At 36.2% G+C, this 24,801-nt stretch overlaps 1 protein-coding gene across 5 annotated transcripts; it reads right to left on the reverse strand.

Moving 5' to 3' along the window:
• Positions 1–162: 162 nt before the first annotated feature.
• LOC126848230 (neural cell adhesion molecule 1-like) lies at positions 163–18,453 on the reverse strand. 5 transcript variants are annotated; one of them, XM_050588946.1, is made up of 15 exons: positions 15,361–18,453; positions 14,514–14,871; positions 11,578–11,710; positions 11,110–11,318; positions 10,533–10,643; positions 9,394–9,594; positions 8,268–8,413; positions 7,287–7,437; positions 6,666–6,796; positions 5,838–5,997; positions 4,788–5,084; positions 3,742–4,062; positions 2,538–2,828; positions 1,910–2,019; positions 163–730 (listed from the first exon to the last, which is right to left on the reverse strand). In XM_050588946.1, the coding sequence occupies exons 2-15, from the start codon at positions 14,698–14,700 to the stop codon at positions 617–619; spliced, it is 2,562 nt and encodes an 853-aa protein (XP_050444903.1). In that variant the 5' UTR covers positions 14,701–14,871; positions 15,361–18,453; the 3' UTR covers positions 163–616. The 5 variants fall into 5 exon arrangements, with proteins under 5 accessions (XP_050444903.1, XP_050444902.1, XP_050444899.1 ...); XM_050588945.1 differs by having other exon boundaries at positions 14,514–14,970; positions 15,331–18,453; XM_050588942.1 differs by having other exon boundaries at positions 15,318–18,453.
• Positions 18,454–24,801: the final 6,348 nt, after the last annotated feature.

Below are 24,801 nucleotides of genomic sequence, written 5' to 3' on the forward strand. Positions count from 1 at the left end.
TATAAAATAATAATATAATAATATATAATAATAAAATATAATAATAAAACTGATTTAGTAATGTAAGCGGAGGAATTAAAGCAATATGTACATGTTATATAGAGCGAGAGAGAATAGAACGGTTGAGAGGAGATGATAACGGCGCTATGAAATAACGAGACGTTTCAAGACTTGACACAAAATATATTAAACTTGGAATAGTACACCACGTGTAGCGTTCGGTTATAAATTATGTGACTAGGTCGTGTCGCGACGATTCGCGACTTCTCGTCCCGGTCTCGCGCTGGGTCGACGGGGATCTAAACTTCCGAGTATCTCGGGAGAGATCGTGGCGCGCCACGATATGCTACGATATGCTGATATGTATGTTATCTGCTACGATATCGTCATCGTGATATGTCACACCGGCGCGCGTTAACAAGCGAGACACGAGATTCGTTGACTATGCGTTGATATCCGCGTGTGTCCAACTGACGCGCGCGATACAATTTTTAGGCTTTTGAAATCGATCGTTCTGTGCTATGTAGTGTGTACGTGTGTATATGTATATGTATATGTATGTGTGTGTGTATGTGTATGTATGTATTTGCGTCTCAATTCACTCCCGCGATCGAGTTTACACGCAGCTCTCTGGGCCAGGTATGGAATTGGCGATGATGATCTCTTTCATCAGGTTGCGATCGGCCTTGAAGCTGATAGGTTCCCAGGACTTTGCGGAGAATGGATTCAGCTGTCAAATGAGAAAAAATATTGAGCGTCTTAATACGAATGATATTACACAAAGAAAAAGAGAATCTAAAGTTTAAAGGAGTCTATTCTCTGGTTTAGGGTGTCTACTCCCGGGAAAAACATGGAAAACCTTTGAAATTCTCAAAGATTCCTTTTGTACCTCTGGATAAATCTGGGAATTGTCATGGAATTTTATTGGGACTCGGAGAGTTTTTTTTTTAATTTTTCAGCAAAGTCGTTATTATAAGTTGAAAATATATTAAAAATATATATATTTATTTCTGTTCGTATATTTAATATCTCAACAAAATATTGAATATGCAATACATATTTTTGATTGTAATTTTTTAATTGTAATTTTTTAATTGTAATTATAAAAAAAAATGAAAATGTTGTGCAAGTTACGAAAGCTGTTTGATTTTTTTCAGTGCATTCAGTCGTTTGTAAATCTAGCATTTGAAATTCAAATAGTTCTATATTTTTCCTTTATTTGAGTAAAAAAAAAAAAAAACAGAAAACGTATACAATAAAAAAAATACCTGAAAAATCTCAAGGAATTTTTCAAGGAATATTTTTACACGATTTGAATAGAGATACCTTGATAATGGTGATTATTTTTTTGATCTTTCGCCAACTGTTTCAAAGGATCGATATTATTCATAACAGACTGCATTATAGTTGAATTGAGATTGGTTAGAGATGGCTGGATTAATCTGGTTTAATTTATATAGCGATCGATAGAAATTCAATTTACCATAGATTAAGTTTCTAATCTTCCAAATCAGAGTTTGGAATCTCTCGAATTATTGAAACTTTATCTCTTAAAGTCTTAAAATACCGAGGAAGGAATCAAAGGTTTTACTTTAATTCTTCTATTGAGATAATTGTAGAAAATATAAGGGAATAATAAATTGTTAATGAGGAGGAATTGAGACAAAAGTATGTGTCACATACTTGTCGCAATATATTTTCGAGATTATCTTAATACAAGAATTAAAGTAAATCTTGCCTTTCTCAATTAAGACACAAAATGTACTTGATATTGATATTAGATATGACATTCAAGAATCAATTTACAGATTGTAATAGTATATATCATTTGTAATAGTATATATCATTTGTATCATATACTGTAATCTCTTATTTCTAAAAGAATGTATCATTTTTGAAATTGACTTACGCTGCATCTGTTCGTTTGCAGCCCCTGTTTATGAATATCGTAGGGTGCGAACAACGTGTCCGGTCTCACTGGCAGAAACAGTTGTGGCTCGCGTTTGATCTTATCTTGATCTGAAATATTCGCACAATTTCGTTCCATTAATTTTACACATTGTATTTTATTTTATGGACAGCTTCCGACAGCTTCCGATTGGAATAAAACGCTGAGGATAGAAACTAAGTAGACAATGTTAAAAAAAAAAAAATTAATAAATTTAGTATCAACACTCGTAACAAGTAGAGATGTTCCAAAATTTAACTCTTATTTTAAGCGAATGCGATTTTTATCATCTGCTTGTTTTTCATGCTCAGCAACTTAAATTAGAATTTGTTATTTGACAAGGAAAATCCATCGCAAAATATCGTTGATTCAAAATAATATGTAATATGAAATATGACGAATTTAATTGGACTTTTTGATCAATGACACAGAAATTGTGTTGTAAGACTTATTCTGATATTCTATACATTTCTAAAATAATTCTCTCTTTTGTGTGAAATGATTCTCTTTTTTTAAACGATGGATTTCCGCGATGGATATTGTATTCGGTGGGATCAAGTCAGAAATCGGGATAATAAGAGTCTATTACCTTGCGGTGACTGTATGATATCCGGCTGATTATTGAGCGTGTAATCGGTGACCTGTTTCAACGTGTACTCGACGAAATACGTGTGGTCGCCGTGGGTCACGTCCAGCATCGAATTGTTCCTCGAGTCCGGCGGCGTGATTATCGGCTGCTTCATGTAGGGTTCAATGTGCACGGGCGACGTGGTGCCACGGCGACGATACATCATCAGCATCACCGAGATCACCGTCACGCCGAAGGCCAGCAGGCAGCCGATCAGCAGGAGAATCAACGGCAGCATGCTAACTCCGGTATCTTTAAGTGCATGCATTTTGCAGAATGGCACGTTATTGTGTAAGAAAATCCGCTTACTCGATGTGATATTTGTATTTTGAATTATTTATAAACTTGATTATTATACAAAATTATCATTAAAATCAATGATATTAATTATGTATGAGTGATAATAAAAACGTGTTAAATCTGTTGCAAAATCGTAAATTATGATAGGAACATGATTTTTTTTTCATTGATTTAGAAGAGAGAGAGAGAGAGAGAGAGAGAGAGAAATAAGAAGTATCTAATATATTTTTAATTGAAAAAATCAATTATTTACATATTTTTTAATAAAATCGAACAGAGCTTGATAAAAGATTTTAATTTAGAATTATTATTAGATTAAGAGCTCTATTATTTTTTTAACAGTTTTATCGAAAATCTAAATTGAATTACTTGTCAATTTCGAAGATGGTAAATTAAATTATACAGAATAAATTTCTATTGACCTTTTTTTCAAAACAATTTTTTATAGAATATTGTTAATTTTTGTTTGATTTAATCTCCTTTTTACAAAAGATATAAAGTAAACATTTAAATTTTGCTCTCAAATCGAATCAATTATTCTTCTAAAAAGAAAAAACTTTAAAATTATTATTTTTTGGAAATTTGAAAAGGGTTTGATTATCTGATATAGTACATCTATATAGATATAATACATCTGATAAAGATGTTCTATCGATGTGTTAGTTTTGCTTATTATCACTATTATTTTATTATTATAAATGGACTATAGATCAGGTTTTAAATATACAGGTCTATTTACATATTAAGCTGGAAAGGAAAGAACAGGAAACAAGCTGTAGATTGAGAATTAATTTAATTTGGACATTTGTGCGAAAGTCAAATTTTTTTTGCGCAACAAAAAAATCTTTTTTAAAAATTTAATTACCCGTGTGCTTCTCCGAATCTCGTAGCATTATGTCCTCGAGCCGCGACACTTCGCTGCGGCCCTTGGCATTCACGGCGTACGTCACCAAGTAGAAATGCGTGGTTGGCAGGAGATCTGCCACAGCGATTCGAAAGATCGGCAGATCGGCCGATACGCTGGAAATATTTACTCGAAGAGTGCCAGTCAGCACCTCGTAAGCCTCAAGCCGAAACTCCTGATGGAGCCCGCCGTCGTATCCCGGCACGCACTCGACTTCTAGGATCTCCGAGCTTTGATTGAGTGACGCTTTGATGGTGCAGTTGTTCAGGGAATTTGGTTTCACTGCACAAAAGCGTCTTTATCACAAAAGAATTTTTGCGTGTATATATATATATATATATATATATATATATATATATATATATATATACACGTAGTCTTCTTTTGAAACTTTTTACTTAAGCTTTTAGATTTTATTAGAAGATTCATATTCACACATCAGCTGTGTGCCTGTTATCTTTTGACAATTTTAGATATTTTCATTGTTGAAAGGCTCAAAAAGAAAAATCAAGATATATGTATGATATAAAAAAAAAATTTTTTTTGACATTTAATACAAATGAAGCATAAAATAAAAATCTTAAATAAAATGTAATGGAAGAAGTAAAAAATAATGCGCTCCATTGCAGAAAATTAATATTCAAACAAATATTTTTGAATTTATAAAACATCGTGTACGAGGAGCCAACTATAAGTGAGTTGGATAAAAAAAAAGAGCATAAATATCCGCGCCGACAGTTCGAAACATCTGTGAAACATATGCGAACATCTAAATATTATATGTTTACGTCAAATACGAAAATATATAACATTTAAATATTTCCGAGATATATAAAATATATTTCTCTCTAAAAGCGCGAAAGGGACGATAAGAGTTTTCATATTTTGATTCCGAGATATCTATACAAGAAAAAATTGAAAAAAAAAAAAAAAACAGAATTGATAAAAAAAAGAAAAACTGGTGAAAATTCCATCTTTTTCTCCTTATGACGCGATAAATGTATTACCTGCCGGAATGACTTGATAGATGCAAGGCGTCTCTTGTTTCCCTATCACGTTCCTACCCCAGCAGGTCAGGGCGCCGTAATCCCTTTCGGATTCGGGAGTATAGACGAGCTCGCTCATGGTGCCATTGTTACCGTCGAATCTGGCCGGTGCGACCTCGAAGTTCTCGCCGCTGTTGTTGAATTCCCAGACAAAATCCACCTCGCTGGGGTCAGCGTCGACCTCGCAGCGCACCTTCACAGACTCCTCCAGGGAAGCCCCGATAATCGTTACCTCCTTCAACTTGCAAACCGGCGCGACTGGTCGCGCGTAACGAGAGAAAAGAAAAGTGAAGATGATTCGTACATATTTTCGGGGAAAAAAAGAAATAAAATTATCGAAAGGCGAAACAATTTCATCTTCCGCTATCGATCGGCAGAACTTCGACGACGAGAGGGATTATACCGAGTTTAAGCGTCGTTTTATTCGCCCTTAATCGGTAGAATTATGTTGTTCGCCGTAGGGCTTGGATAGGAGGGTTGAAAATAAATTGTTCCAAAATGTAATCCTTCATATCTGACGTCCGCGATATTCCGCTACCGAACACAATTACGCGCAGTTGGCACATTGTGTAACGCGTATTTTGGAGTTTACCGGACGAAACAGGAGGAACAACGTTAAATGTAACTTTTAGCGATATATGAAAAGGTCAAAGGTTAATTTTACCGCAATAATATATCTTTTTGACAATCGGACGTATTAATAATTCACTTTTATATGTAGATCTCGCCATTGATTCGATGCGAATATATGTGTATTAAATATTTATGTATGTACTTACACATGAATATTTATATAATAAATAATGCGTATTTAGATATTTAAATCTATTTATGTAAAATATATACGAAATAAATTCTATAAATATCTCTCTATATTTAAATAGCGAAACTTTAATTTACAATCCGATCGATTGCCTACAATTGCCGACGTTCAATCGCCAGAGTTATACGTCCGCTTTTTTGGGGGGAGATCGATGTGTGTTATGAGATCGAATTCGCGTATCTACTTACACTGTACTCTCAGATTCACAATCGGACTCGTCGTTTCTCCGCGATCGTTGCTGGCGAGACACGTGTAATTTCCCGCGTTGTCGCGACCTATACCCTGCAGCACCAGGCTCTGGGTGCTCATGATGATACCAGCCGAATAGTTTTGCGTCAGCACGGCGCCCTGTCATTGATGGATTAACGCGCTTAACACGTAGGTTGAAGGTACGGTAGCGTTTTATATCATATTTTCTTTGGTAATAAGAAAAGAGAAGGTGGCAAATCGATATCGTGTAAAATTTTTCGCTCCACACAAACTATTTTTGACCAGAAGGGAAAGAAAAGTCCTTCTTTAATAAAAATATTTTTTCCTCACAAATATTCGATATACACTTAAAATTTAGTATATACTTTTTTTCAAATTTTTCTTGCATTTTTTATAAAAATCGAGAGGATGACGAAGGCGAAGATTCTTCGATTTCTTATAAATTTCTTTTTTTTTTTTTAGAAATCTGACTTTTTTGAAAATTACAGATAACTCTGTTATAAAGTATCATATGACTCAGGTTGATTTTTATTGAAATAAAAAAGTATTGATTCTTTTTCGAATAACAACAAATTGACATGTATGTATTACCTTTATTCTTTGCGTTTAATCATCAGAATTCTTTTTCAAACATATTAAATACTCGGACTTCTTTTTGGCAAAACAATTTAGAATTAATTATATTAAAATTCTAGAAAAAAAAACAGTAAGACTTCATAGAATGCTCTAAATTAAATTAGATTCATTAAACTAAATAAATTAGATTAATTATAATAAATAAATTAGATTTATTATTGTGGACTTACGTTATGGCGCCAAGTGATTTTGTGATGCTCCGGATTAGCACGGACTTTGCATTCAAAGTACACATCGTCGCCCTCCTTTATATTTTCCGCATTCAGGGTGCTACCCAGATGCAACTGTACCTTAGGCGGAACTGAAGAGAAGTTTTCGAGTAGCTTAATATTTTATGTAATGCAATCGTACGTAATAGAATATTTCGGTACAGATCTCGAAAAAAAAAAGCCGTGAAATACTAAATCGCCGAAATACATAAAGGCAAGAGGATATTGATAAAACACGCGACTATTCGTGCAACATATTCATGATTTCTGATTTCAAGGCAAAAATAAAAAATTTATCGAATGTCATTCATATTTTATATTTTTCAATCGACTTTAAATTATATACTTTAGCTATCAAAATTGATCGATTACTTTGACAGAACATTCCATGTTTAAACATCCTTGTAGTCAGAAAATATTGCGGCGCGTATTCTTTACAAATAAAAGTGCATTTTTCTCGCAACATTGAAAAAATTAATTATTAAATTTATTTATTAGATGTTAGCATCATATTAATTGCAATTAATTGATTTCACGGTATAATCATAATTATATTTGCAGAGTTTTCAGAAAGTTCCTTACAGACGACATTTAGCTTGAAGAAATCTTCCAAGTACGTATCCGTCAGAGCCGGATTTTCGCCACGGCACTTGAGGATCTTTCCGTGATCGTCGGGGACAGGTGAGAATATCAGCGTGCTCAAAACCACGGACGCATTGCCGCTCTCCATTATCTGTCGGCACATTCGATAATTGCAGATGGGATAAAATTTGAAGTCAATATTGAGAAAAGAAAAAAAGGTAAATGTTTACATCTCACAGATCGTTTTTATTTTTACTTATATTAGAGAGGGCACATTCCTAAGTAACACGTACTTTGAATTTTGTGGCGCTCTCTCTGATTCTAGAGATAAGCAATTTTAAAATTTCACAGTTTCAATGCTTTTTCAGTTATAAAATAAAAAAAATAAAGTTGTTTACGTTGTATTTGTGTAAAACAGACAGTGGAAAAAGTGTTTGTTTACATTTCCGGGGACGAAACTCCTTGGATTTTTCCACTTTCCACACAAAGCGAGGTTCAATACAAACCTATAATTTTTTGATAGTGGAACCCCTCCGCAAGGGGAGTGGAACATACTATCTCCACGCATATACTTTTTAATGCGTAAATATAAAGTGGAAAATTACAAACCTGTGGAACCTTACTTCGCATTAAAAAATATATGCGTAGAGACAGTATGTTCTATCTCTCCTACGGAGGGGCTTCACTATCAAAAAACTAGACATAGATTTGCGTTGAATCTCGCGTAAAAAGTGGAAAAAAAAACAAACCAATACGCATGTAAGATTTAGCGAAAAAATCATAGAAATAAATGCGAAAATTATGATATTTCAATATCGCATATCTCAGAAGAGAGCGTCACAAAATTCAAAGTGCGTGTTACTTAGGAATGTGCCCTCTAAAATATATGTAAAAATGAAAACGATCCGTGAGGAGTTAATTAATGTAAATAATTATTAAAAAAAAAAATTGTATGTCGCATTTCAATATCATTATATCAACCTTGCCATTCCGAAACGTCTCATTTCCCTCGATCCAGGTGATACGGGCGCGGGGATGAGAGCCTGTCGTCTCGCAGGTGATGGAGTAGTCCTTCTCCGTCTCCATAATCGTTAATTTCGACAATATCTTCACGGTTAACGGTTTTACTAGAATAAATCGATGAATCAATTTTATTGTATGAGTTTGCGAGGTCATAGTAATTAATATTTAAGTATGCGAATCTTTTTTCCAATATCTCCTTTGATTCCTTGTTCTTTATATTTCTTCTTATTAATCGCATTAATGTTTAAATTTAAATAAATATAAATTTTTAATGAAAATATTTATGTATAAGATATTGTGATAATTTTTTTTAATATTATTTATAAATATTACTTTTAATCAAAATATTTATTTATATGGATTATAGAAAATTATTATTTCTAAATATAATTATATATATATTTACATCTGAATAAATTAAAAAGAAAATTAAATTTACTTTCATGATTGAGTATAAGCCACAATTATCCGTATAACAGGCTCACCCTGCTTCTATTTTCAACAAACCTGTCAATAATTTATCGAGTCGATAACATAAATGCGAAAGGATTACTTTTCGCGGTCGAAATTTAACTAATGTGAATTATTAACAGGCTAAATGCCACGGGGATTTCGATTAACTTTGCAAAAGCATAATTAGAGGTTGCATAACCAATATTGCAGCAAATAAATGCCATTTTTGTCAAATGTATGCTTTACCTCATTTAACTGAGGTTTTCTCACTCGCAGCACATATAACTGCGAAATGCGCAATTGATTGCGCTTTATGCAATCAAAATGAATCAGCGTATTAATCCTTCAGTGGCTCTTGATTTTTCGATATTTTTTTATCGCTTAATAAGTTAAAAAATCAGTTGCTTTTACATACCTACCACAAGTATAGAGGAAAATCAAAATAAATATAATTTTTGTACAAGTGAAAAAATACAGAAAAATGTGCATAGATATTCCTACATTTTTTAATCGCATCAATCGAATCGGTAATATCGGATTCGAATAAGCGAAATTAAACTGTCACTTTCGCGCGTCCGTGAAAATATTTTCTCCTCGCGGGAAAAAATAAAGAATGTATAGAGGCACTCACGATAAACGTCGAGGATCACCGTCTTCTCCAGCGGCGGTATTAGATGCGTATTGTTCGCCCGGCATTTGTACGTCGTGTTGCGGTGCTCCCGTCGCAGCTGCGGCACCGTCAATTTGCTAACGACGATGCTCTCGAACTCCTCGAGTCTGCCGTTCACCTCCTTGCCGTCCACCAGCCAGCTCACCACCGGCGTGGGTTTCCCTTCGCGCCGGCGAAAGCACGGAAAGCAACGGAAATTATACGCGGCTAATTAACTCCCTCTCCCTTACCCTCTCTCTCCCTCCCACCCCTCTCTTTTCGCGTACCGTCGTCGATCAGACTCGCGTGACAGTAGACAAATCACCGGGGGCCATAATTACCCTTAATACCGGGTGTCTCCGATCGGGCGCACCCGCGTAATACGCAGTCTGGCCACTTAGTGTAGACTAGAGCTCGTATTTAATTGCCAACGATAAACCATTAGTGTATCTCTTTCTCTCTCTCTCTCTCTCTCTCTCTCTCTCTCTCTTTCTCTCTGCTTCTTTTTATTTGTTCACGCGATCTCGGAAGAGGGAGAGGTAGGGGATTTACACCGGAAGTTACGCGTGTAATGTGGGCCGAGTCGGGTAATTTGTCACACTCTCTCGCCGAGATTCGTATCTCTGACTAAACATATTAATGAGAAACCTGATTTCTCTTAAGGAGGGATTATGTAACGGATAAAATTTTACAAATGGGAACGTGTAACGAGAATCGTGCCCGGCAAATTCATTGCTGTTTTTAAAATACTGGGAGATTTGTTTTACCTCCTGGAACACCGTATTTCACCTCCTGTCTCCGCCATTAACGTTAATCGCTCTCGAAAAAGGATAATGATGAAAAGAGGAAGATTATAAAGAAACAATTGTTTTACCGCGATACGATTCGCATGCATGAAATTAATGAATTGTACGCTAATGCTAATTTACCGTCTCTTGGCGTGTGAAAGAAAATGTATAAATGAAATATTCTCGGGCGCATAATTAAAAATGTAATTTTATAAATGTAATTAATTCGCGGACGGACTGCAAGATGTGTAAGATACACTTGTATCTGCAAATTTCTTAACAATTTGAAGCCAAAGATATCAGTCGAGTCAGAATGAACGACAATTTACTCACCTCCTCTCACTTCGCAGGACAAGCCGAACTCCATGCCGACCTGAAATGGTCCGGCGACGCTGTCCACCTGCACCCCGGAACTGTCATAGATGAACAGCTGATGCGGCGGCACTGCGAACAATATTGCGAACGTGAAGTGTTCGCTTTCCATAATTGACGGATAATAAGCCTCGAATAAGCGGTTCTCGAGTCTCCGTTTTTTTTTTTTTTTTAAGAACTCGCAAAAGTTAATTTGAAAGTTGCAAAAATGAAATTTCGATTAATTCTTCCCCCAAAGTTTCTGAGAAAAGTGGGTTAGACCGCGCCGGGCCCTTCAATTAGCGAAACCGCGAAAGACGGGAAATGGGAGGGGGAGGAGGGGCGAGATTGTTCCAAGCAACTTTGCATCTTGAGATGAAAAAGGACCGCCACGTATCGGCCAACTGCAGCTAATATTCCGCCCCCGGTCCCCCTCCTTTTTCCTGCCACGAGAGAGATCTTTGGACGATCTTGAAGCGTTTTACGCGTTAAGGAGCGCAGTTAATCATACCGGGGCAATGTTACAGAGCGGTCGTTACGGTAATGAGTATTCTCTCACCGATCACCGTGAGATTCACTTGGAAGTTCTTGGTCGGCGAGTTCTTGAAGTCTACGCGACACCTGTAGACCCCTTCGTCGTCTAGCTGAACCGCCTCCAGGGAAAGGGCCGCTGGTTTCGTCACGGTGACGAAATAGGCTCTAGGCCCTACGGCAGTGCTGTCTGACCAGTTTAGGGCTTTGTTAAAAGCCCGACCCCGTACGTCAAAACTGAAAAGAGGCATATAATTCGCGCATTTCTTTCATGCCATTTTTATATTTAAAAGAATTTTTATACCATCGTGTTTGAATATTTTAAGAAATGATCTTTGCTAATAATTAAAATATTACTAATTAGACATGTGATAATATATCTATTTTCACTCTGTATATTACCGATTACAATAGAAACAGACAGGTTTTTTGTCGCGTAATTCCTCACAACTTTTTTTTTTTAATGGATCATAATACACTATAAGATAATGCTTACCTGTAAATGGGTTTTACCGCATAATCACGGAACCAAAGTACCATGTAGACGCGATCTTCTCGCGTGGACGGCTCAATGTCGCAAGGCAAAGTGGCGGTACGACCAAGTACGGCGCTGACCTTAGACGTGGACACTGTGAGAGAGTAAAAGAAGGATCATTAATATTGCGATGATTGTCGGCGAATGACTCTTTGTGTCTCATCGATTTATGTCTGAACTCAACTGGTAGAGAATCGATTAGATCAAGATAATCGAGTCTATCAAAAAGATTACATTTTTTATAAGTACGTTATTATCTATTTATCATACGTTCTTTTTACTCAGATTCTTGCAAAGTTGAATGACCTCTTCGTGGTATTCAATAGGAGAAAATTAATCATATTTTTACAAAAAAAATTTTTTTTGCGATATAATAGGTAATTACAAGTGATCAAAAATATTTTTTTTTGCATCATAAATATTTTTTTTTCATTTATTTATATGTTGAGTGAAATAGTTAAAAAGGGAATTTAAAGAGTTATAAAGTCCCCTCAGTCTCTTTGATTTTTAAGAGTTTCTTTGGAATTTGCTGTAAATAACAATGCGACTTTTAGTACTTTCATGGCTAAATCTCATTAACGTCAACATGCTTTGAATAATTTTACTTACAATACCTCCTGTATTTTCTTAGGATGAAAAAGCTAACATTACAGGTTGCTTAATAATTGAGTTAATAATTTTAACAAATGCGCAAAGCTACTGCATAATATAATGTAGTTTTAAACTTTAATATAATTTTAAAGACTATTTACATTTACAATAACTTGTGACATTTTGTGAATTTTTATGGTTAATAAGTTAAATGAGCTGTAACGTTAGCTTTCATGTTATGAAAGGACTTAGAAAGTTATTAAATTAGTAAGAAATATTATAAGTAAAATTATTCAAAGATAAATACGCACAAATTACTCAAGTGGACGAGAGAGAGATTTAGCGATGAAAAACATTGAGATTAAATTTATTAATCTATTCTTTATTTGTCGCGATTCTAATTACGTTGCAGCAACATCATCGATGATTTTCTAAACAAATATAATATCATTTTACAAAATAAAGTCGCGTATCAAGAATGCACAGATATTTTAAGGATCGTTTCTCTCTCTCTCTCTCTCTCTCTCCAATTTTTCATTCCGTTTTTTGAACGCGAGAAAGCGTCCTGTCTCGCGATATAAAAAAGAAAGCCGCTTTGCTTTCTTTGCTTCGAATAAAGCGACGGGAAAGCAGCTTGAAAAATATCACTAATGAAGTTCGTTTTCGCGCATAATGGAGAATTTCCGCCCAGCGCAGCACGAAATATAATTACGCTGTGCAACATTTCTTTGAGCAGGTTTCACGCTCTAAGTGATTTCCGGTCCGATCGCGCAACAAGCTGCGTCTGATTTCCCGTTTTCCGATACGCCGCAATTTTCATCAATCGAACGACGTTTGTAACACGAATACGAACTCTTCCGGCAGGATATCGTTTTCACGTTTGTTTGTGACGCTTCGATGAAAAATGTACATGCTACGAGCCATTTATCTTTTTTTTTTAGCATCTTTCTCTCTTGTATCAGCGCGATTATTATCTGTTCCATCTATTTAAATGCGTATCGTTTTTTATATTGAAGCTATTCCAAGGATATAAATGGGAACTGACAACACGTGAGTGTAAATGGAAATAAGTTTGAATAAGACTTTAGGACAAAATATATTCAAATAATTATGAGGAAAAGAAACTTTGAAAAAAATATAATTAAAAAACTTTATATGAATCGCTGTAAGGGGTAGATTATAAATTCATAAGTTGTGAAAGCTTCTCATGCTTTGATCAAGTCTACACATGCCACTAACGGGAGCTTATATATTATTCTATAACGTTTTTAAGAGTGCATTCAACCTTGGCTGTTATACATTTCGATCCAGTTTTATTTTGAAAAAAAAAACATAACTTCATAAATATCTATTCTAACAGTTTTCAATCTCATGACTTTGCCAGTTTTCCACTTTTCAATATGCATTTATGAAATACATATACACATTGGATTCCATTTTGCGCATAAAATTTCTATAGAGCTTCTATGCTGAATATGCTGAATACGCACTGCTATCGAAGTTATACCAGCAAAATTAAGACTAATATAACTTTATCAAGTAAATTCTCTTTCTTCGTTAATATCTAATGTGACTTTAATCTAAAAGAAAGCAAACAAATCGCTAACAAGCTTGACTGTAACTTTCTTGCCCGATATTTTTGTAGAAAATTGAGAGAGTAATATTTTTTTTATTTTATTCAATTTTCTTCTTTTTCTAATAATTAAAATTGAATGCATTCTTATAAAAATATGTCTGAATTTATATTTATTTTTTATATTTAATTTTTGTATAACTTTTTATTATATGTACATATATATTTTTTTTTAGAAAAATATGATACCCAAGAGTACGTGTCCCAAAATCACCAAATAAATTTTTAACTACGTATTTCTTGATTAAGCCATCGATACTTCCTCAACAAGACTATCGAAACATCAATAGCTAAGTCATTAGCATTTAAAGAACTTCTCGTAAATTAAACTTTAGATATATTCAATTTCAGAAATGAAATTCTATTAAGGTAGAGAAGTTAAGAATTTACTGATAAGCATTGTTTTGTTACTAAAAATAAATAAGTAAGTATGTTCATTGTTGGACTTTATAAGTGGACTCTACTTTAACAGAATTTTAACTCGAGTTACAGAAACGCGTGACGGCAATCGCGACCTCCGATCGCGTCAAGAATGATGACTCACTCGAACTCCTGTGAGTCGGAAAAAAAAAATCGGACACAAAATCTATAGTCGGAAAGATAAAAGCGTAATTCTGGGACACTGTATATTCCGACGATTCGGTTAATCCCGATCGTGAGCGGATTCGCGTACCTAGGTCATCGTCCTTATCCCAGTTGCCGCTGGCATTCACGTAGACGACCACGGCGAATATGTAGCCGCTAATCACGAGTCTCACCGCAATCTCGGCCAATGTCCCGAGTGCCATCCCACGTAAGGGATGCGACACCTTCGCCGGACACCTCGCTGGCGTACCGCTCAAATCCGTCGTCCTCCGCATGATAGCATCCCGCGGGCACGTTGCCCCCTTATTGTCATTCCACGATCGAGAGGACCGTCCTGTCACCGGCTACGCGTCCCAATCTTGCATGCGGGACGAACACGCGGCACACTTACTCAAGCGCGAATCCTTCAAGTTCGAGCGCCCGTCATAGAAGCACATCGAAAATATCTAAATGAGAAATCTTCAACTTCTTTCGCGTTCTTAATCCGTTGCACCGTATCACTGTCAAGTCAGTGCAAAAGGTTTGCCACGACTCTCTTTTGTCCACTTTACATATTATTTTTTAGATCGGTATATTAATTTATATACATGTTACATGTGTATAATATGTTATATATAGAATTATATGTCGATAAAAATAAAAAATAAAAAATTTTAAAAATAAAAAATAAAATTTTTTTTTCCAGAAAGATTTTATTGTTAAACAATAAAATCTTTTTGTTATTATTTTTTGCTAGTAATTAAGATTTGAGTTTGCAAATTATATTTAAGAAGTGATTTTAAAGTAATTTAAAAAATACAAATGTATATTTTCTAATTAATATTGATAAAAAACAAGGAATAATACCATACATTTTTTTCTTTGACAGATAAAAATTTATATGGACTCAAACCTTCGGCACCGACTTGATATATCAACGCTGTCTCGTCTATTACTGTTGCTATATATTTATCCCGTCCCGATCGATGCGTTGTTAAAATATATCGCTGTTTTCGATTATGCCACGGTATCAAGTTCAACAAGGGCTCATGTTTTCACGTGATTGCCTTCGATTATCCTCTCTTAGCGTTATTGTCCTCAGTCACGTTGTTACATACAATGGCGTTCTCTTTTTCTCGTTGCATGCTTGCTTATCGTTTTACGTTATTCCTTTATTTTTCACCAATTCGTCCTTCGTAAATTATAGCTTTTATGTCGCGCCTCAACTCCTCGTCTTTTCTCCAATTTTTCTCGTTGTCCTCGCCGTGATTTGTTATCGTTCGGTTATCGTTGACGATTACATCCCGGTATTCCAGAAAGATGCATGGAGGTCGGGATTACTCACTGTTACGTTTCAAATTGACGTGCACTCCGACTCAAATAAAGATGGACATTACAAAAACACCCGAGCTGCATCGAAATTCCATCGATATTTCCTCTGCGATGATATGCGATCGATTGTTACAAATTTTACTGACGTGTTATAATTATCGTTCCATTGTGAACGGAGATACACTCTCATCGAGAGTATTCTTTTTCGTGATTGTGATACACAATTTTATGAAGAGACTGTGTATGTATATATATATATATATGTGTATGTGTATAGATATATGTACAGTAAAAGATCTTCTTAAGCAAACGACTTCCTTTCAGTAGTGCAGCTTGGCTGGGGCCGGCCGGCTCGCCTGATCAAGCGCCGACCCTCTTCCACTGGCTGCACACAATTCTAATTTCGATCCACTCTACTTATATCCCGTCTCCCCCCGAAATCATTCGCGTTATTGTCGCGTACGCCTCTGTTTCCACGCGTCTGAAAAATTTCCCTCGATCAGTCTCGAGATGCAACGAGAGGAATTAGTAGAATCACTTCGAATCGAGGAAGGATCGACGGTCGTTAATCACAATCGCCCGATTAATCGTTGCACTCGAGAGCGTTCCTTTTTTTGCACGTTGAAATGTTCTTTACAGGCTGATTCACTGGTATATCCTTTTTTGTATTATAGCTATCTTTATTAATTCACTTTAATGATCTTGCGTTCACTCATACACCTTGGGAAGAGCTGTATTTCCGTATTTCAACGCGACTATTTCAAGCGTCGCTCGCTCGTTTAAATCGCTATATTTACGCTCAAGTTACTTGGTTACAGTTACATTTAGTCGCTTCTATAAGCAGCCGAAACTTCTTAACACTTGCAAAACAATCCACTGCTCCGAGCGATGAGAAGACTAATTCTCTCTCTCTTTCTCTCTCTCTCTCTCTCTCTCTCTCCGTTCTGTCAATTAATCAAAAGGGAGTCTTATTGTCATTCCGTTCGAGATCAGACAGCCACTTCCTCCACTTCCAGCCGAACGAGGCGAGGGAGCGAAGGCAGGCAAAAGGACGGCCTGGCAGGGGATGCTTCGTGGTCTGATCGTCTCGCGAGCGTTCGAGAGGAGTGATTTCACCGCGACGGTATTCTCCAACGATTTTCCACCCCTAAAGGCCTCCCATCCCCTCTCTTTCTCTTTCACCCTCCCTCTCTCTCTTTCTCTCACTTCCTCTTACCTCGAAGGTAGACGGCCTCCTCCCACCGTCAACCCCGCGACGATGTCCTCCGGCTAGGATCCTCTTGAGAAGACGGGGACGGCGGGGAACGAGACACGCTCTCCCCGAATAGTACGAGGAGTCGTTCGGCAGCCTCTTCCCTAATGTTTCTTAATTACCCGCGCTCATTAATCACCGGCTCTTTTGATGTTCGTTGAATTTCTTTCCTCGCCTTTCCTATAATTCGCGAGGAAGCGCACCTCGAAGCACATCTAAAGCACTCGTCGAAGCTCGCACCTGAAATGGCGCAACGCGTTTTGACGAGAGAGAGAGAGAGAGAGGTCACTCGCCTTTCTCTGCGGGGATTATCGTTCCTCCGGGGCTATTAACCCTTTGGGGTAACTAGGTAGATAGGTAGGTAGGTAGGTAGGTAGATTTAGAGCCGCTTTTAGGCGATTCGACAATGGCGATGACAGATCGCTGGAGAGACGTGCACTTCGATACTAGCACGATACCTTACGTTGTTATCGTGCTGGCCCTCAATTTCCGCAGTGATCAATCATCCCTCGTATCATTTCGAGGACTTTGGCGGAAAAGACACTGTCGGGGATATAAAATGTATAAGGTGCGCGTATATGTGTAAAAACTCTACGATATAAAACACACGTAGAAACGGGAAAATATTCGAAAGCGATGGACGAGTTCGTGAAAAAATTTACTTTTGTATAAATCTGACTTTATTTTTCAACAGCGGCAAATGCGTTTCGCTTTTTAATGGCGCGAATTGTTTTACTTTTTGACATGGAGTAAAAATTTCCGCGCGCGATAAATATGGGCAGTATTCATCCTCTCGTTGATTCTCTTTCTCTGTCGCGCGCGCTCGCTTCGCTCCCTTTAAAAAAAAAAAACTTTTAAAAGATATTTAGAATCGATTGGTTCAGTTTTTCAGCCTTTTAAACAGCGTTAATCGTTTTGCTCAACAAGCGTAATTGATAACTCGATTTTTATTCGCAGAAGATACGGCCATTCACGCACAGCCAATCATTCGCATATGTTTCCCAAAATTTCCAATCTCCTCTTCTCCGAATTGCTCTTCAATTTGTATATTAGTTAGTTAAAGCACCAATTTCTATTACACGCGCACATTCGTTGTTAGTCACCGATTATCGGACGCTAAATTTCAACATTTTACGTCGATTTGATCGTCTCTCATAATCCTTTTTCAAGAAAATCTCTCACTCTTTTTTTTTTTCACAGCAAATAAATCCGGTCCGATCTCGAGCCGGCAAATCGACGGCTGAATCTCCCACGATTCTCGTCTTTTCGACGAGACCGAAAGCCTCCCGTTTTTCGAGCCCTCGCGCTCCTCCACGACTTTCCGCACTGTACGACAATGACGACGATGACGGTGAAATTCTCGATGTTTTCGCGACGCGTGCTGCCGCGTGCGACGCGCTGCACGCTTCCTCGTCGCGCGGACACGCCGCTTATAATCGCCGTCGTGGGTGAGAGGACGATGACGACGACGACGACAACGCGGGGCCGCCGATCGATTCGCGCGAGTCAGTCCGATCCGGCCGCCTCGCGTTTCGACGCGTTTCGATGCCCGTGCGATGTACAGCCCCGTTCTACGGAGGGGGTGGTGGAGAACGTGCTGCCGCGCAGGGCTGTCCGTGCAGGGGGTGCACGACGATGATCCGCAAAATGTCCCGGAATGCGACGAGGAGTACGCGAAATCTATCCCCTGTATAAGATTTCGGGAATTTTTTAGTCTTCGCAGAGATATATATGGAGAAGGATTATTATTCGATGCGGTCTTGTGAATTTCAATATTCGATAGTGTGGTATCAGATTAAATTCTGAACTGAAGTGTTAAATTGTATTAAATGACAAATTTAAACTTTTGAGCTATTTATCTGAATCAAATGGCAGACTATGTAATCAAAACTGTCAAAACTGTGATCTAATTATCACATTAAAGCATTAAAATATGACACGAAGAAGAATACAATCTCATGATATTATCTATTTTATATTGCAATTCATAATTAGCCGTCTGTGCGACAAGCTTAATTAAATATTGCTCTTTAAATTATCAGAAATTTTATTCAATTAAAATTTATGGATTTTTTAACTTCTTTACATGCATATATTTCTCTTGCGATATTTTATATATAATTTGTATATTTGCTTACAAAATATTATTACTACATAAAAATATATATTTTTAACCAATTACGATAAAATATGTGATGTTTATAAATTTTATTAAAACCATATTTTTTTACATTTCTTAATTTTTATTAAAATTACTCACTTTTAGAAGATTTTTTATCATCTTAATCTTTGTTTCTTTGCGCAAATATGTAAGCAAAAATTAATATGTAAGCTGTATGAAATAAAGGGGTGGCAAAAACTTACCCCGAGATTTTAATTCGCATTTTACTTTCCTGGCGACTGTCTGTATCTATTGTGAGTGCGACTGCGCGAACGGTGCATTCACGCCGTCGCCAGGATCGGAGGAAAGTATTCATGAGAAAACAAATTGGAGGCACCGGGAGGGACCTACCCGGTATACGGGGTGTTTCATAAAGTTTACGTCAAACTTGAGAAGCGTATGCTCGGCAAATTTGTAGATCAACATTTCTTTGCGCTAGAATCTAAGTGAGGACGAAGTTGCAAAGTTTACTTAGCCTTGAAAATTCAACTATAAATTGTATAAAAAAACTAATATAATAGTTTATTATATATTTTTTATATATTTTTATTAACTTCTAGTTAAGATATTATTTTAAAGTGTCTTTAATTAAGAGTGTTTATAAAATTGCAAAAGTCGGAAAGCTGCGAAAAACTCTTGATGAAATTTTCATTAAAAACAAAGATTAATTATCTTAAAATATTTCAAAATTAATTAGCAATTTATTAATAAATAAATTTTCAAAGTTTGAATTTAAAACGAAAATTTAAAAAATCTTATATACAAGATTTATCAATATTTATGAGATCACGATGTGTTCAACCTGTAAATTCCGCCAAGGGCAAAGTCGAGCTATACTTAATAAACATCTGTATTACAAATCCTAGTTCAAATCTTATCAAGAGAAATTGAGTATTTATATGTATCATACACTCCGTCAATTTGATAGTACCCACCCTGTATTTAGCGATTCGCGTATAATGACCGGGGCATTCTGGTCTTACGAGATATTATACAGGGACGAAGTGTTAAGGGAGGTCGAAGATAACATAGTAGAAGTGTTTCCAGCTGGAAAAAATATAACCATCATGCTGATCCAATGTTCTGGAAGCCAAGATTCTTCCCTTCTGCTATTTAATCCAGCCTTTTATAGGAGTAATAGTCTCGCCTTTACTGACGTGAGCAAAGTCACGATGCGTTAGGGGTGGGCGATAGAAGCAGGGGCGTATATAACGCGACATTTCTGCTGGCACGTTATTATCTCACGAACGAACGAATGAACGAACGAACGAGAAAATTTCTGTTCTATTCTGTTCGTGAGGTAACGCGTATCGAATTACACGCAACGTGACATCCGCTTGCTCTACGATCTTCATATGAGTGGGAGAATTTTTCGATCCCCTGTCAAACTGCAATTCGTGAAAATCGTTTACAAGATAGAATTGCGGAGCGCTAAATTGAAAGATCTAACTAGCACAAAATAATATGTCAAGTAGATAGTTGCCCACGAGATTATTTATATTATTGTACATTTTGTTTAATTTTAATAAGTCCTTTCACATTCGAAGATCTCGTTCTACATTATCGCAGATCAGTATCGCGTATCAATGCAGAAGTTATTAATACTCTATGTTTAATAAATCCTCCTCATGATATTTTGCTTGATAGAAATGAAGAAAACAGCAATTTTACTTTTAATGTTCGATATACGTTATATATTTTTCGAGAGTTGGCCCAGTTCTATGCGCTCGCGATTGCCTGATTGATTTTAACAAGATTTTCTCCGTTTTAATGTTGGAAAATATACAAGCTTTCAAATATGAATAAACCCAGACGACATACTTACATGTCTAAATACAATTTCTGGATTAACGAAAATTCAATTATTTTACGCGGTAGAATAACGTCAATACGTGATTATAAATACGGTTTATTTTACAAATTTACACGATCTAACTTTAGTTTAATCTAACTAGAACATTATAAAAGCGCGCATTTGTTGTACTACATTTAATTTTCTTATATGTATATTGTATGCACATTAATATTGTATATCGTTTTATATTTTATATAATAGCTAATACATTTTATAATAGTATAATATATTTTTAATTTATTTTGAGATAAAATAGTAATAATATATTTATATTTTTAGTTTTTGATCTATCTATTTATATATATATATATACTGTTTTATAATTTTTAATCTATACGTGATAAAATTACATGTATAAACCGGTAAAAGCAAAGTTTTGCGTTTGCAGTCTGTCAGACCTCAAGTAGGTTTTAAAATTTCTTTCTTTCTCTCTCTCGAAGATTTTTGCTTCTTATTTTTCATGGATGTTTTCTTTCTGCCAGCGATCTATTACTGAGAATAAAATATAACATAAAGTATTGTAATTTATTTTTAAATATTAAAAATTATAACAACGTTTTTAAAACTTATCTGAAAAAATCTTGAATATATTTAAAAAAAGAAATTTAAAAAACTTCCAAACACAGCAAAAAAAGTACAATTATAAATAAAATTAATTTATATAAATTATTTTTTATGACTATTATAACACATTGAATTATTAAGCTGTACGAACTGTCAAAATATGCTATTTCCACGATGACAGCTACTAGTGAAAAGAGGCAATAATGTCAACTTGTTTTTTTTAGAGAACAACTCAAATTAAATTAGGCAAATGTGAAGCTTGTAAAAAAGTAAAAGAAAATAAAAAAAAAAAATTACAGATAACAATTATACACACACAAATTTTTGGCAATATAATTATATTTGAATATTTAAAAATTTTAAATATGCATTAAATAAGCTAAGCGAATAAAAACGCGAATTCATGTTATCAAATATTGAACTAATATTCATTATAAATCAAATACTATAAATATTATAAACATTATAAATCAAATATTATAAATAATTAATTCCGTACTAAAAACCCAATATTAATCCTATATTCAATTCCTCTCTCTTTTCTCTCCTCCCGCTGATTATCCTATAAATATCGTTAAAATTTTACTAGCATAGAGAAATAAAACGGATTATCCGAGATGTAGAAATGATTTACGTTTTCGAGGCGTATAAGAAAGCGTGACGCGAAGGGTTGCAACTTTCTTTGTGAAGCTATGTCGGGAGTAGACGACGTTGGGGAAGGAATCAGGGGTGGCTCAATATTTGGCTGTTAGGGTGGCCCTTCAAACTGTCGGATAGCATTTATCCTCGATATCAATAATATCCTTATTCTATATTATGTTCTGCTTGGAAGCAGATTTGAATACGAAGAGGAAAGTTACAGTTAAGTTGCGAGAGATAAGGGAGAGAGCAAGTTTTTTTTTTGTTATCGTATTACGGCCTTTATAGCACTTTAGGGGATTCTGATCATGAGATATAAACAAAATATGTCTGTATTGTTACTTTTTGTCTCAAATTTATGAAAATGATATAATGATATGATATAATTATGTACAAGATAAAATAAGAAAAATAATTAATTTGTGAATTATTTAAAAATTATTTAAAAATCAAATACGTGTGAATATAAATGAAAATCCCGAGAAAAATAATTTAGATATTTGAAAAAAATGATTAGAGATGTAAATCTCTTAACGTAAAGATGAATAATTGAAGACAAGAAAATTCTTTTATATTTACCTATATTTGTATAACGCATTAAATATTTAATAAGCAAAAGTGCGCATCGTGTAAAATGGAAGTAATTAATATTAATTAATATTAATTAAAGCATCAATATTTATGTCGCATTAAACAGTCGACGTGTTGATGGCAATATTGACTTTACATTGTTTGCACCCGTCATTTTCTCGCGAATGCAGTTTTCATTGATAACTTCTTAATCCCTTCCCCGCTGAGAGAGAGAGAGAGAGAGAGAGAGACTCAGCTTTGAATTCCACAATTAGCTACGTAATTAAAATGCAAATCCCCTCTTCCAAAAAATTCATTCTTTTCAATTCCAATTTAGTTTCGCGAAATGAGAACGCGCGATACCCGAATATATCGTAAACGTTATACGCCCTTCTTTGACAGACGGTTCAACAGCGGGAGCATGTGGGTGAGACGAAACCACTCGTGAATTGACCTGTCTACCCAGCGCATTTCGACTTGTTACCCGGTCCATTTCGACCCATTTCACCTATACGATGTTCGGCGTACGATACGCGTAGTGATGCGCGTGTCAAGCGAAAAGCGGCGGGTGTCGCGTGCGTGCGTGCGTGCGTGCGTACGTGCGCGCGCGTCAGATTCGAAATGTGTCTACCGTCGCCTTTGGGCGTTTCCGCAGGGCGATCGTTAACGCCGTCACCCGCATCCAGAAGTGTCGAATTCAAGACCCGATCTTTTCAAGAGATACATTCGTCATTTCGCTGTCCGATGTGAACTGGTGAAAAAAAAGAGCTGGAGAGAGAGAGAGAGAGAGAGAGAGAGAGAAAGAGACAGTGACAGAGACAGAACAAATTCGTTAGCGCGAGAATAATTACGTGATGTAGATGAATTAAGCGACGATTGCGTTTGCGCAAATTAACGTTGTTAAATGACAGAGGGGCTTCTCGTGCAGTAAAAAATGCAAAAAACGTGCAATCGACGTGCAAGCGTAAAAATGTAACTAATTTAATTGTCGCGATAATCGATGTTTTGTTGCATTCGTATGTAATAATGCCGAGAAGATTGTAATATAGAGAGACAGAGTGTAGAATAAAAAACATCGAAATCAAATAGGATCGAATAAAAAGCGGGACGAAACAGACAAAAATGGAAACTATTAAAACGAGAGGAAATAAAAAGCCGGAATGGAAAATAAAATTAGATAAAATAGAATATATAGAGAATAAAATTGCATTCATTATACATATATGTGTCACATAAAATATACTGAATCAAGCAAGTGATTTAAATTAAATTACATGCTGGAATGTGTGACGCACATACGTGAAACTCGACGAAACGTAATAAAAAAAAAGGGAAAAAAAAATCAAAAAAAGGATGAAAAGTGCGGGGAGAGGGGGCAAAGGAAATATGTCAAACAGAGGGAGGAATCGCGTCAATCGCGATGTTGAAGACCGCGACAAATTGAACAATGCCGCTGGAATGCCGATGGAACGGATGTCGACATGACTCTCGCGAACGTCGAACGAGAACGCGCGGCCCTTGGCACGCTTCTTTTCGCAAAATTACGTTGCGGATCGATCGGGCCTGCCTCTACCCCCTTCGCGTATAATGATGCGCATTGTACTGATCTCTTTTTCATGCGGCACACACCGCGTTGTAGCTTTCGCACACCGTAAAGCGCCCTTGTGAATGTTTGACGAAGAGAGAGAGAGAGAGAGAGAGAGAGAGAGAGAGAGAGAGAGAGAGAGAGAGAGAGAGAGGAAGAGGGAGGGAGAGAAAGAGAGAGACGGGGGCCGATTCCCTCCTCCCTCTCGGCGTGGCGAAAGGGCGACGTAATTACGAGCGGGCCGCAATTTTGCGCCGCTGCGGATATCCGCACTCGATAGATCCGGAGATCGTGCGCGCGGAACGGCAGGTCGGTCAGCGGGACCCGATCGATCGGATTCATCGTCGCTATATATGCGCTTCAGGCCAAGACGAGCGCTGTCTGCAACGTCGTTGCGAAAATATTCATGCCAGCTATTCATGTGTAATTGAATTCGAGG

This window comes from Cataglyphis hispanica, chromosome 3 (genome assembly GCF_021464435.1).
Source record: "Cataglyphis hispanica isolate Lineage 1 chromosome 3, ULB_Chis1_1.0, whole genome shotgun sequence".
NCBI classification, from domain to species: Eukaryota; Metazoa; Arthropoda; class Insecta; order Hymenoptera; family Formicidae; genus Cataglyphis; species Cataglyphis hispanica.

What these genes read in the sequence shown, in the direction of transcription:
- LOC126848230 (XM_050588946.1), bottom strand. Translation starts at nt 14,700, where the DNA reads ATGCGGAGGACGACGGATTTGAGCGGTACGCCAGCGAGGTGTCCGGCG. An exon ending in GGTGATCCTCGACGTTTATC is followed by an intron (nt 8,414 to 9,393) that starts GTGAGTGCCTCT and finishes GATTTATTCTAG; the next exon opens with TAAAACCGTTAACCGTGAAG. An exon ending in TGTGAATCTGAGAGTACAGT is followed by an intron (nt 5,085 to 5,837) that starts GTAAGTAGATAC and finishes ACGCGCGACCAG; the next exon opens with TCGCGCCGGTTTGCAAGTTG.